Here is a 14,193-nt window from a genome sequence, read left to right on the forward strand (position 1 = left end):
CTGGCTTTTAAAATTCTATCAAGTATTTCCATGAAGTTTCATATTCCCTCCCAACATGGCAAAAGCACCCATGACATTAGTTAGTAAATTCCTAATTAAACAAGAACCCAGTTCAAATCCTTTCCATAATAAAGTTCTCTGGCGTGAATTTCAATCCAAATTTTTAATATTTAGGGCACCACCAAATTCCACCATTCAACAGTACCTAGTGCAACAAATCAAGAGACATGCACTTACCTGATCTAAGAATTCTTGGGGGCAGGCTTCCCACACAGTTGCACAATATAAACTGTAAAAATTGTTAACACTATACATATAAGAAAATAAAAGTTGTTGGTTCAAGATTAACTCCTATATATACAGAGTCAAAGTCAAAAACCTATGGAACAAGGGCACCAGGTTGGTTGAGCATGTGACTGTCGGATCTCAGGGTCATGAGTTCAAGCTCCATATTGGGTGTAGAGATTATATAAAATAAAACTTAAAAAAAAATCTATTGAACACCTATCTTTGGGGAAGCTCACTCACCATAAAAATGGATATATATAAAAAAAGACCATATTACAGCAGTGGTAGGGTGAACTAAGTGAATGACAAGGCAGGAAAGGAACAATGGGGACTTGACCCAAAAAGGCCACATTGGTGAGGAGGGGTGGGAATTGTTTGAGAACCAATATGGAAGAACACAATGAACAGGTATCAGACCTATTCTCTAGTCCTAGTTTCATAATCATCTCTGGACCTCTGCTTCCTCAGTTCTAAAACAGGGGTTACAATTAGGTAATCTAAATCTTTCCAGCTCTAATATTCTGTTCATTGGTTCTATAGCTGTATCCTTCCCCATATTTGAATTTAAAAACTGTGGTACCCTGCGTATTTAAAGCTTTAAGAGTGGATACATGTAAATACCTTCTGTCCCTCAACATTCTCAAGAACAAAGACTCTGTTTTGGGTTAGGGAATATTTACTCATCAGCATGAGAGTCAGAATAGTTAAGTGACTGGGGGAACCTGGGAAGTGGCTCAGTCCTTTAAGCTTGATTTCAGCTCATGGTTTGTGAGATCCAGCCTTACATCATCTGGCTCTACACAGACAGGGCAGAGCCCGCATGGGATTCTCTCTCACCCTCCCTCTCTCAAAATAAACATTTAAAAAAAAAGAAAAGAAAAGAAAAGAAAAGAAAAAGGGTAAACTGAGTGATTTATCAGCAGGGTTAGCAAAATCACGGTTTTTTCCTAGCTGCATGTACTAACCCATTCTGCCAGGTAGTGTTACACAGAACTCGACTTGGGAGTAAATCCACATCATGACCCGATTTTTGCTAGTAAAGTTGCAGATTTGGAACTAAGCTTACTAAACCAAGGGGCTGAAACATCAGTTGCTAGTCATTTATACACTTTGTTATTCTTTGTTTTGCACCTGTCTGTCAGGAATGCAGTGTAGCTTTAGTTCTTCCTTGAAATGTTACTTCTAGCAGGCCTACTCATTTCAGGGCTTTTTCTAAGCTTCAACTTTTCTACTTAATATTCTTCAGAATAAAGAAAACAGCTCATTTTAAACAAGAAGTTTATTTAAACAACGAGACGTTTGACTTGAAGGGAAAACTATCTAGGATTCATTTCTTTTAGAGTAATTTATCCCTACTTAAAGACAGATTGCCCTACATGTAACAGCTACGTACAAAAAAGTTATAAAATTGTCCTTGGTTTTACAATGATAAATGAAAAACATTAAAATTCTCCAATCGAACAAGGTATGCAAGGATTTTTATGTTGTTCTTTTTTTGTTAAACAGTGAGAGCAAAATAACTTACTGGAATATAAAGATAAGAGCTGAATGAGCATGCCACTAATGGAGAAAGGGGGTATTTTCACAGAACCAGTATTTTTCCCCATCCCATCTCCATTTGATGTCGGTCAAAACATACCATTGGCCATTTAGTTAAAAAAAAAATGCAAAATGCTTGCGCACATACACAGTTACTTTATGTACAATAAAGGAATGGGGAAGGGGAAAATGAAAGAATAGAGAAAACTATACTGTAGTAGTCAGGATGTGGTGGAACCAAATTGCGGTTTTCTAATTGAGAATGTCTTCTTGGTCTGGAGGAACAGAGTTCTGGAGTAAAGTAGCAGGTTCCCTTTTTAGTAGACACCTCCTGTCTGCTGCTGGAACACATCAATTGTATCTTCATCCTCCATTTCCAACTAGCATGAAAGAGATAAAACAAAAATAAACACAAATGGAGGGTCACTGATTATCACCTCTTAAATCTGTAACTATCAGACTTAAGTACCCTGAAAAACTACACAAGTTCCACCCAATTCCAGTGTTCGTTATTTTAAACAACCCCTAGCTTAATGTAGCATCAGGCTTGGGTTTAAATTAATCTTTCACTTGGTCTTCTTTATTTCAGTATAGAAAACTTAGTTTTTAAGTGAAAAAGCTATGTCCAGGAGTTAAATCACCTCACTTTCAATTACTGAAAATTCAGGTCATGATCTCATGGTTTGTCGGATCAATCCCCGCATCAGGCTCTGCTGCTAGTGCGGAGGGATGCTGCTTGGGATTCTCTCTCTTCCTCTCTGTCTTTCCCCTGCTTGCATGAGCACACTCTCTTTCAAAATAAACAAACATTAGAAAAAAAACCTCAAAGAAATACAGTACACTCTTACATGAAAAGCACACAGTTGTTATTAAAAAATAGGTTTATATGTGTAGAAATGGAACTATTCCTGAGATCTAGTATTGCATTAAAAACAAATATAAAAAGTAAGCAGCAAAAGTGGTTACAGTATAATTATATTTGTTTTCAAAAGTGTGTGTGTGCGCGAGTGCGCCTGAGTGCATACCACGAATATATATCCTCACATATGCACAAAGCACAGTGGTTGTCTCTGTGCAGCAAGGGAAGGTTATGGCAAGAAAAAACTTACTAAAAAACTAATTTAAATTTTAAAATGCTATTCACAAACTAAGTTTTGTAAGGCTCACTACCCACCCATTGTACATAAAACAACTATGTTTAGAGTGGAAAGGTCTTGGTACCTATGGCAGGGCTGTAAAAGAAATAATCTTTGTTATTGGTTTATTATGCTGATAATTACCTTTGAAAAATACTTTCTAAAAACTGGTAATTTTGGAAATAGAACAAGAACCCTGGGTACATAAAGACAAGAAAGGGAATCATTTCTAACACAGTTCAAATATACTAAAAGTAAGGCTATAGCATTAAAATGTTAATGACTAAGCCTCAATCCCCTCTTTGTAAAGTGAAACAGCATTCAGTTGTAAGAATTAAATGAGTCGAAGAAAGTTAAGTATTTAAACAGAATGGTGGGCACATAATTATATTACTATTAAAACTGGTCATTAAGATGTTCTAATTTATCACAGTTCTGCTATTTAGTACTGGGAGAATAATTCTAAAATGAATCAATTTCATTCTACAGCGAATTCAATCTCAAATACTACAATGAGTTCAATTCCAAATTCAATTTGAAGATCTTACAATGCAGTTGTGCAAAAATCCTCCTCACAGTTAATATTTGCAGCTAGCACTGTAGAAACAAGAACCTTTTTTACGGTGGTGGGCGAGAGCATCAAAAGACAGAGAAAATACATTCTCGACATCAGAGTTTAGCATAATGGGTTTTTATTCTTTTTAAAACATGAAAACATGTCTTCAGCCTATCCACTGAAATAAAACTCCTGGGATGTTAAATTTCATGGTGAAACTTGAAATGCCTTCAAAGGATAAAAGAGTTTTTCCTGTCTCTCATTCACCAACAGAATTCAGCTCCTCCTTGTGGCTACATACTATAATTGCTTCTTAGAGACTCCCCAAGGGAAATTACTTTAAGATATTCTTCCCTCAAGTACAACTTAGACATTTCAAATTTTTGAAGTTTATCAACAAAACCACAACCAGGGTGGGCTACTTCACTCATACCATATTTATTACTTGCTAGTTTTTATGGAGTGATAAAAACAAATTCAAAAGTAGAAGAGCTCCAACTTAAGTTTCTATCAAAATATTCTTTCCCCAAACTAGAAGCCTTAAGTAGAACCTCAGAGGGTAAAAGGAAACAAAGACAAAGAGCTTCTGCCACGGGAAGACAGCCCAGCTGATCCCTGACAAAGCGAAAGAACTGAGGTGATATGTAAAGAGATTAAAGGATCAGACTGTGTCACCTTTTGCAGAAGGCTTTGGAAAGCCACTTATTATCAAGAACCCAACACTGGTCGAGCTAAGCCATCGAGAGACTTGCAGTTGGGAGCCCAAAGATGCCTTTAGTTGACAAGGACAGGTCAAAGAGAATTCAACATGAGAAGTTAAAATGGCCAGGATCGACAGCCAACCAATCACCTGTGGGGGAGCCTGGAATCATCAAGAACTGCAGCAATGAAAACAACATTCTGAATCATTTGCTCCGAATAATGCTGGCAATACGGAGGAATGGATTAAAGCAACCAAATGACCTATTTATTAGTTTTACAAAACGATAATTGCATATTAAAAACCTCTGACATCTCCTGAGAAAATACTAACATTAATATTCCTATTTTTCCCTTCTGTGCCCCTTTGGTCATATTTTACATAGTTTTGAACTCTGGCGAAGAACTATACTGCAATGTCTCAAAGTTCACAAATTAACAAACAAGACTGTTGAGCAAATTACAAACCACACTGACTTTTCTAGCTAGCACAAAGAGATTTTTTTTTTACCTGTGCAGGTGTGTCTGTTTCATTAATTGGCTGCCCATCAAATCGGAATCTGATCTGCCTCATTGACAAACCCTACAAGAGAGTTTAAAAACAGTAAGAATGCAAAGAAAACAGTAAAAACTGAAACCATATGCATATTTAGCCACAAATATATTAAAAGAGGGACCCAAATAAATAATCAATACATTAACATTTCTATGTGGGTAAAAAGATTTGGTAGAATTTTCACTTTCTTTGAACCATGTTTGTTTTTCTTTGGAAAAGTGATCTTTTTTTAAAAAAAGGTCTTTTTAAAAAAGCTGTTTTGCTTTTGAGATCCAAGCTTGGATAGATCATATACCTTGAGTCAAACAGTACATGTAAATGAGTTAGAAAGATATTGAAAAGAAATTTAAAGTTAACAGATACAGCAACATTCTTCCATCCATGTTAAAGAGCTCTCCAAATGGGGGGGAAAACACCCTTCATAATGAAAACTGGAATTCACCTAAGTAAGTGTAAAGATTAAGTTTGCCTTAAAGCCACTTTACCTTCATTTCTATCCAAACAGCTCCTATCGCTAAGCAAAAGTAACCTGTGTCCCAACCCAGCACCATGCTAGGGACACCACAGGAATTCAACAAGTTTTTGCCCTCGGGCAGGCAGGACATTCCCACTAGAACTGTCCTAAAATCATTCATAACCACACAAGCTTGGAACTATGGAATAGTTCAAAAGAAACACCTGCTTTGTAAATTCCATTTTAGTACTTACCCAGACCAACAATTACTATTTGTCAACCTCACTACAAAGTAAGCTCCAGGAGGGACAAGAACCTAAGACTGTCTTGGTTATACTGTATTCCTCGCACATAGTTGGTACTCACGGGTATAAGTTACTGATGGAATAAAATGGATGAAATGCAATATCATGATTCGTTTTACCATGATTTGTTTTATTTAAAAGTACACCTAAACTAAGTTAAGGAGTTGCTTCATTACAAAAAGAGAATTTAAAATTTATATTACTAGAGTTTAGCTTCAAGAAATTTTTATGTTTTTAAGGAGATAAATGAGCCTGAGCATGCCCCTTCTGCAAAGCAGATCCCGATGTTGTACTCATCATTACCTACCTGACACAGGGGTAGGAAGAAGGGGAAAGGAGCAAAAGCAGCAAAGCTGTTGGGAACTGCAGCCAAATGAAGATAGGAAAATAAAGTATGTTTGGAGATATGTATGGAGATAATATGTGTACATATTAACTGGAAAAACAGCATAGGAAGCATCCTACAAAAAAAAAATCACTCCTATATCATACTCAAATTACAAACTGTAATTATTGTTACACAGAACGCTCTGCTTTAATTTACTTAAGAAAAAATTAAACTGAATTCCTAGGACCAGAATACTGACACAAAGTGCTCAATAAATACTTAGAGAACACTTGTATTCCTTTAACAAGGATTCACTGTATCTGTCTTTAAAACTACTTCTAACATGAAGATCATGTTACTTTCCTTTACAAACCCTGGTCTTTGACACTAACACTTTCAGACTAGCCTGTCTTAAGGAATACAAGCAATTCCCAGACCAGATAAGGTATATCCATAACCTTAATTCATTTCTCATGACATCCAAATTTAATTTGTGATTATGCAAAGCAACCAAGAATTAAATGCCAAGCCATTAAGTACTAATTACATATTTGCAAACACTCCATTGAAAACCCATTACTTTAATAAAATACTAAGCCATATGCTGGATCTTTCCTCTACTACATCTACTAGTACGGTCCTAGGTCAATGGCATGGCCGTTTAAAACAAGGGGGGGTGGGGGGAGCACAGTCCAGAACACACATCGTATTCCTTCATGCTTTTCCTTATCAATAAAAGCTTTTATTTCGCCACAGATCAAAAACCAAAACCCAGGAAACTTGCCTTTCCAATTCCATAAATGACGTCAACTCAAACAATGAATTTATGTTAAACCAGTATTTGGGTTCCACTTCTGAATAAATCATATCTCTGAGCTTTGGCTTCAGAGATGTGCCACAGAAGAGCTGTGTGAGGTTATCTCTTTGGATCCCCATTCCTTCATTACACAAAAATGAACTGGAATAAACCAACGAATCAACCTATGCTCTCTGAAAGTCACAGTAAATGCACACTAGAATGAAGTAGTATGCTCTCAGCAGAAGGCTACATGGTGACAAGTGGGCAAACTCTAATTCTACATGTGAATAGAAAACTTCTTCACAATCAGCCTCTGGAGACAGTTTGAATGTCCTCTATCATTTTACAAGCATTTACTGAACACGTTCTATAAACCAGGTACTGGTCTAAGCTCTAAAGAAATAGTAAACAAAAAGACCCCATGCTCATGAAGCTTACATTTTAGTGCAGCGACAAATATACATCAATGCAAAAAACAGCTGAGAGAACCAAGGGATGGGAGCAGAGGCACTCTGAATTAATCAGAAAAGTCTCCCAGGTTAGTGACTGAGCAAGAGTGGAATAAAATGGTTGAGGGCTTGGCACTATCCAACACAAACACAATGTGGCAGCTCTTTCTGCCCAAAAGGTCCTGTCCCTGTGCTTTAATTACAACCACCTTTTTGCACCGGGGGATATGGATGGATGGATGGATACATACGTATATGCGCCACATATGCAATTTTAAAATTCCCAATTGCCACATTAAAATCAGGTAAATATTGTTTTAACTCGACATACTCAAAATCCTATTATTTTAGCATGTAACTAACATTTGAAAAGGTGCGTACTTTACTTTTTTCTCCGCTATGAGTTTTCAAAATCTGACATATACTGTGCACTATACAACACATATTAATTTGGACTAGCCATGTTTCAGGTGGTAAAGTCACATGTGGCTTGTGACAGCACATTGTTGAGTTTTGAACAGCACAGGTTTCAGTAGAGAACAGAATTTGTTGGTGGATTTTATTATAGGAGTTATGAAGCATCATCAGGATGATCCCAAGTGTTTGACCTCCCACCTAGATGCTCAGTTTGAGATGCCTATTAGACATCTACTAGAACTCCTCCAAAGATCTGAGGCCAAATGAGTTCAGCAGAAAGTATGAGCATTCAATTAATCTGGATAAGAAATCCTTACTCAAGAATCCTCAACTGTCAAAAAACCAAACCAAACCAAAATAAAACCTTTAGCTATGCAAATTAGGTTGCATAAATATTTTAGACTTTTGAAAGGCTCTATCTACACTTAAAAAGTAATCAGGGGCACCTGGGTGGCTCAAAGTCAAAGCATCCCACTCTTGATTTCAGCTCAGGTCATGATCTCATGGTTCATGGGATCAAGCCCCTCCCATTCTCTCTCTCTCCTTCTCTCTGCCCCTCTCCCACCTGCTCATACTCTAAATAAATACATTAACTTAAAAAAAGAGAGGGGGGTAGAGAATTAGCCCAATTAGGTGATACTTCTTCAACTCCCTCCTTCTTAGAATGAGAGAAATAAACATTTGAAAAGTAAACAGTAATCTTGTTTCAGTCAAAACTCTGAGGTTATTCTCAACTTAAAAGGAAATTGAGAACAAATCTTTTCAAATTCTTCCTGGATCATATCTTTAAATCATATCTGCATTCTAAGTGATATGCAGTGGAATTACATTTTTTATGGATTACCAATGCTTCTTTTTCCCATACTGCAAATTGAGTGGCCCCAAGTTTAGTCAACTTAAACCTAACTGAAAAAATTCACAAAAAACTTTATTTACATGAGTAATACACGAAATTTAACATACCAGGAAAACCCAAAAGCTCTTGATTGACCAGCTAACTCAATCTCATAGATCTCTTATAAAGACAATCTGCAACACAGGATGTGCTCTGTGTCTTTGTTTTTCTGGCACATAGTATAATGCCCTGGCACATGGTAAGTATCTGGTAAATATCAGGTAAGCAAAAAAAAAACTCTTTTGAGGCCCTAACAGGAAATACAGGAAGTCTTAAATATGAACACTTTAGGATGAAGAATCAATAGATATGTATAATAAAATATTAATAGTTAAATCTAGGTGGTGAGCACATGAGCATTCAATGTATTTTCAACTGTGCACTACGTTTGAGTTTTCATATTAAGTGTTGGAAAATATGATCATCTAAAACCTAAAATTTATTGGGCATCTGGGTGGCTCAGTTAGGCAACTGACTTCAACTCGGGTCATGATCTCACGGTTCATGGGTTTGAGCCGCATAGGGCTCTCTGCTGTTGGCATGGAGCCACTTCAGATCCTCTGTGCCCCCCCCTTCTGTGCCCCTCCCCCAGTTGTCCCCCCATAAATAATATAATATAAAATAAAATAAAACCTAAAATTTAGTAACGAGAAAAAATATGCAAAGAATTTTGTTGAAAACCACTAAATCTATGCATGCTTCTATTTTGCAAATGGTGTGCTACGTAAAAGTTCTACAAGATGATTACCTTTTAAAATCCCCCTCTAACCTGAGGGGGCACTAGTGTTCAAATATGTTAAGATGCTAGAGCAAAAATTCTTTAGCACAACTAGTAAGTACATTATTTACTAGTTGTTTAAGTGGATTTCACCAAAATTCTTCAAACAAGAGTACACTAAAAACTCTTTGTCTTTCCAGGGAGCCGTAAAATTAATTTATATGGTGAAGATAAAAGCATTATAAGCACATTCTCACTATAAATTATTATAAATACACCAGACATAAAATAAAGCTTCAATCTCAAAAAGAAGTTTATTTTCAGTTTCTTCCAAATGCCCTTAGATCTCATGGAGGAAGTCCAACTATGAGCTCAAACTCAACCTCTCAACTTCTGTAGGTTTAAATCTTACTCTATTTTGAGCCTATTTTTAGGACAATTTGCAATGCTGACAACTGATTTTAGTCTAAAAGAATGATTTTCCCAACTTTTACATGTTACGTATTCAGGGTTGAATAAAAAAATACTTCTTCCAGGTTATTGTTGAATTAACTGATCTAGGTACCAGAGTTTTTGTTATACTTGCAAAAGTCATCTTTAAAGTTGCCACTGTATTGTTACAGACTCAACCTCACTAAAGGAAGCGTCTTTGTTTTAAACCCTGCATTCAACTCACAGCATCTATTCGTTACTTCCTCTTTTTGCTGTCTATTTACCAATTCCTGAGTAAAATGCAAATGTCCCTATAACATAGGAATGTTTTTGTCTGACTCAGGAGGTTAACTTTCTTTCTTGACCTCTACTATTAAAAAAACATAACAATCTTATATGCTTCAGGAAAACTGCAATGTCGCTAAACTCACAATTTAACTTTATTTCTAAACTGGTTTAAATGCTCAAAATAAATTGTTTTGACACCACACAAATTTTAAATAGACTTTAAAAAAAAAAAAAAAAAAAGACGAGAGCCTGACAAGAAATTTCATCCTTATTTTCTTATAAAAGTAAAATCACATCCCCTCAGGAATTAATCGCATGTTGTCATAATTTGATGCATTCTGGCACAGTACTAGAATCATAGAGCATATTAGCCAAACCATCCTAAGGATTTTCATGAAGCGTCAACATACCAAGGGTATGATAAAATTGATATGTTAAGTATATAAGTGCATTCACTCAACCAAAGAAGTCTATTATAATATTATGCCAGTCTAGTGTCTACTCTCAAAAAAAATAAGGTTTTTTTAAAAACACGTTTTATGGGAAGTGCATATGTCATTTCCTCACCTGTCGTTCACAATAGGCTTTCATTAGTTTACTAAGTGGTGTATGCCTCTTAATCTTAAACTGCACCACAGAACCATCCTGCCCCGCCACCTTCAAATTAATATGATCGTTGTTCTCAGTCTTGACTCCTTCCTGTTGAAAGAAAAATAAAAGTGTAATTTGGAAAATGTGAAAAACAAACACCTTTTAAAGTAGCAGCAGCCCAACTTGCTTCAGAAATCAACAGGTTTCTCATTCTGTATGATAAAAGAGCATACAGCTGTTTTCGGCCGCTGAAATCAATCTGAAAGATGAAAAATCCTGGAGCAACGACATTAAATAGCTGTCACAGAAACAGAAAAGAAGCCTTAACATGTAATACCATCAGCGATAACAATCGATTTTTAAAGATGGGTCCCACTCAATTTACTGTCAAGAACTCTTAAATCTGAATTTTCTAAAAGCATATTTTGCATCTCTCTCAAAATATGTGTTTGCCCCGAAAAGATTAAAAATAAGTGTCTTTTCCCTTTATAAAGTGCTTTAAGTACAGAATGCAAGGATAAAAATCTAGAGCTTGCAACTAATAACTCATTACAACTCTGTTAAAAAGTTACAAACTCTGTTTAGGAACTTAAATCTCAACTACATTAAAAAAAACCTAATTGATGAATACCCGTCGGTTCTCTCTTCAAGCAGCGATAATAACTTAGAACCACTATTAATGTTCGCCTCTATGAGCAGCCTCATTTTTGTTTATTTTCAGTTCAGAGCTCTTACTCTCCCCTCCCCTTTGTTGTCATGGGTCAAATGCAGTTTTCTTGCAACTCTTCCTTGTAAATTTCGACCCTACCTGAAGTTCACCAAAATCAAGAGTAGATGGAAATCTGTAGCCCCCAAATCACTTCAGAAAGGAAGGGGGAGGGGGTGTCACAAAACAAATCAAACGAAAGTGCCGTGTGCCAGGAAGAAGTGTGCCCTAGTCCTCACGGAAAGAACCTCCCGGTGCCTCAAAACCCGCGTTAAAAAGTTAAGCCCTACCAAGTCTTTCTGCTCGCACATCTATCTGCCTCCCAACTTCTCGAAACCGCATGGTCTCCGCAGGTTAGGGGTTATCTGGCACGCAGGGAAATGCCCCTGCCCTGACCCCCTGGGGACCCTGAGGCCATCAAAGTGGGAAACACTTCCTGGGAGTCCCCCAAACCCCGGCCACTCGCGACGGCCCGATGGGGAACCCACCGACAGCCCATTGATTCGCCCCGAGCCCTCACCAGGCCAACGCGGCCCGGGGCAGGGGTCCCCAGATGCCGGCTACCCCCTCCCCTGAGGGGGAAGCCCCGGGCCGAGGGAACTCCCCGCCACCGCGAAGGCGGCAACACCCGCCGCGGCCCGGCGCGGGGTCCGCGGAGGGTGGGGACACCGCGCGCCCTAACGCCCCTCCGCACGCGCGCCCGGCCGGCCGGGCCCGACGAGCCCCGCTCGCGGCCGGTGGGCCCGCGGGCGTCCGCGATCCGCCCGCCCAACTCGCGCCCGGCGCGCACTCCGAGGCGGCCGGGGGCGGGGGAGGGCGGCGGGGCCTCCTCCGGCGCGGGAGGGAGGAAGAGGGGAGGGAGGAAAATGGCGCGGAGCGCCCGGGCCTGAGCCGCGGCCAGCCCCGTGGGGGGCCCAGGAAGGCGCGGGGAGCCCGTGGCGGGCTCGGGCCGGACCCTAGCCCGCGCCGTGACCCCGACCGCGCGGCGAGGCGAGGAGGCCGGCGCCGAGCTCACCTTGGGCTTTTCGTCGGCCATGGCGAGCGCCGGAGTCTCCTCAGCTGCCGCTTCACAAAAGAGGTACCAGGTCCGCACCGAACGAGCACACAAGCAGCACCAGGAGCGGCAGAAGAAGGAGGCGGCAGCGGTGGAGGAGGGAGAGGGCGCGCGCACGCCGTGCGCTCCCTCCCCCCACCCTGCGTGCGCGAGCACGAGCCGCCGGGGCTTCCCATTGGTTGCCAGCTCGCGGGAGCGCGCAACGCTTACATAACCACCCCCACCCCCCGCCTCGCACCGCCCCGGCCTGGGCCCGGCGCCCGCCAGGCCGGCGGGAAGAGGCGCGGACACGCGCACCCGGCCCGCCGCGGGGGCGCGCCTGGCTCTGGGCGGGGCTGTATTGTCCTCCTTCTGTGGTGGAGCTTAATCAAAATGGCTTCCAGCTGGTCCTCTGTGGGGACGAGGAGGCTTGAGGCCTAGACGTGAGACTCAGGCCGGGGAAGGCAGACTGACTAGAGGAGAAAGGGGGAGCCTAAGTCAAAGCCCTAGCATGAGGTTCTGGAAAAAACCCTCTTGTTTAGTGGCCTAAATGCAGCTTTCCACACGGTTGTGGGAACATCATACTTACTCAGCCTCTCATCCTTTGAATTTTAAAGCTTCAGCCTCAGCCCGCTTCCCACCAGTCTCCTGCCTCAGTGCGGTGCCTACTTGTGTCTTGCTGGTAAACCCGTACTTCGCTAGCTGAGGAAAGATGTTCACCTTACAAACCCCTTACTCATGGCCTCGCTCCCAGCCTCCAAGAGGAAACAGGATCCGTCAGAGAACTACCCCATATCGAGCTTCCAAGCCAATCAGTCAAGTTAAAAAAGAAGTAGGTCCCTCCTGTCTTAAGAACAAACAATCCAGACTCCAGTGCGGTGGATACCTCCCGCTCCTCTAGGTAGGCTTTATTGATTATTTCCTTGGTCCCTATGCTTTCTTCCGTTCCTCCCTTAGCATAGAAAAAGACTCTCCCTCGATTCTATTTCCTTCTTAAGTTACCACCAAATCCCGCTCCATTCTTGGCCAAACATCTTGAAAAACTGTCCATGCCAGCTGCCTCCACTCCCTCACCTCCCACTCACTCCTCAATCCACAGCAATCTGGTGCTGTCCCCGGAGCTCCACTGAAACTGCTCTCTGCAAGGTCACCACAGACTTCTGTGCTGAATCCAGTTTCTCACCCCTCTGAATTCCCTCCCTGTGACTTTGGGCTGTTGACTCTAGCCTGTCCTTGATCCCACTGCCATTTTTTGTTTCCTCCTCAGACCTTCCCTTAAATGTTCCTTGCATCGTGCTTTAGATCCTTTTATCATTCCGTTGTCTCTCCTGGGATGATTTCACCTACTTCTATTACCATTGATTAGCTAATGATTCTCAAATAATGTGTTTCTAACCTAGATCTTGTTCTCAGCTTCCAACCTATAAATCCAATTGACCTGTGAACATCTCCACTTGGATGTCCCAGAGGCACCTCAAACTCAGCAAATCTCAATTAAAATTCCCCACTTCACCTTCCCTCTTTGAGTTCTTAGTTCACTGAATGGCACACCAATACAACTGTTGTTCCTCCAAGCCAGAAAGCCAGGGAGCATCCTTGACTCCTGGCTCTTCTTCTCCCTGGCCCCTCCCCCTGCAATGGATCTCTGAGTCTTGTCGATTCCATTTGCCAAATATCTAGCAAAAGTAGCTACTTCTCTTTAACCTATGTCTGGTCTCTGGGCTAGTCTACATTTGCTGGGCTTCCAGCTGATCCTCTGTGGGGAAGAAGAAGCTTAAGGCCCTACTAGACGTAAGACAGGCCAAGGAAGGCAGATTGATCAGGGGAAGCAGGGGAAGCCCGAATTCAAATCAGCTTATGCCAAGGATACTGCGATAGCCTCTTGTTTTTTTGCTGTTGTTACAGTAGGGTATGTCCCTCTTGTGTCTGAATATGTGAATGGATCAGAATCACCTAGAGTACTGTTTTTTGTTTGTTGGTATTTTTGTTTGTAAGAAGGCTTCA

The 14,193-nt window shown here is 40.7% G+C and overlaps 1 protein-coding gene across 2 annotated transcripts; it reads right to left on the reverse strand.

Moving 5' to 3' along the window:
• Positions 1–1,549: 1,549 nt before the first annotated feature.
• SUMO2 (small ubiquitin like modifier 2) lies at positions 1,550–12,359 on the reverse strand. Of its 2 annotated transcripts, none has more exons than XM_045490913.1 (4): positions 12,172–12,359; positions 10,427–10,558; positions 4,730–4,801; positions 1,550–2,207 (listed from the first exon to the last, which is right to left on the reverse strand). In XM_045490913.1, exons 1-4 carry the CDS (start codon positions 12,190–12,192, stop codon positions 2,145–2,147), a joined length of 288 nt encoding a protein of 95 aa, XP_045346869.1. In that variant the 5' UTR covers positions 12,193–12,359; the 3' UTR covers positions 1,550–2,144. The 2 variants fall into 2 exon arrangements, with proteins under 2 accessions (XP_045346869.1, XP_045346870.1); XM_045490914.1 differs by lacking the exon at positions 12,172–12,359 and adding an exon at positions 11,447–11,896.
• Positions 12,360–14,193: the final 1,834 nt, after the last annotated feature.

Source organism: Leopardus geoffroyi, chromosome E1 (assembly GCF_018350155.1).
Source record: "Leopardus geoffroyi isolate Oge1 chromosome E1, O.geoffroyi_Oge1_pat1.0, whole genome shotgun sequence".
NCBI classification, from domain to species: domain Eukaryota; kingdom Metazoa; phylum Chordata; class Mammalia; order Carnivora; family Felidae; genus Leopardus; species Leopardus geoffroyi.

What these genes read in the sequence shown, in the direction of transcription:
- SUMO2 (XM_045490913.1), bottom strand. Translation starts at nt 12,192, where the DNA reads ATGGCCGACGAAAAGCCCAAG. An exon ending in TGGCCGACGAAAAGCCCAAG is followed by an intron (nt 10,559 to 12,171) that starts GTGAGCTCGGCG and finishes TTCTTTCAACAG; the next exon opens with GAAGGAGTCAAGACTGAGAA. An exon ending in AAGCCTATTGTGAACGACAG is followed by an intron (nt 4,802 to 10,426) that starts GTGAGGAAATGA and finishes ACTCTCTTGTAG; the next exon opens with GGTTTGTCAATGAGGCAGAT.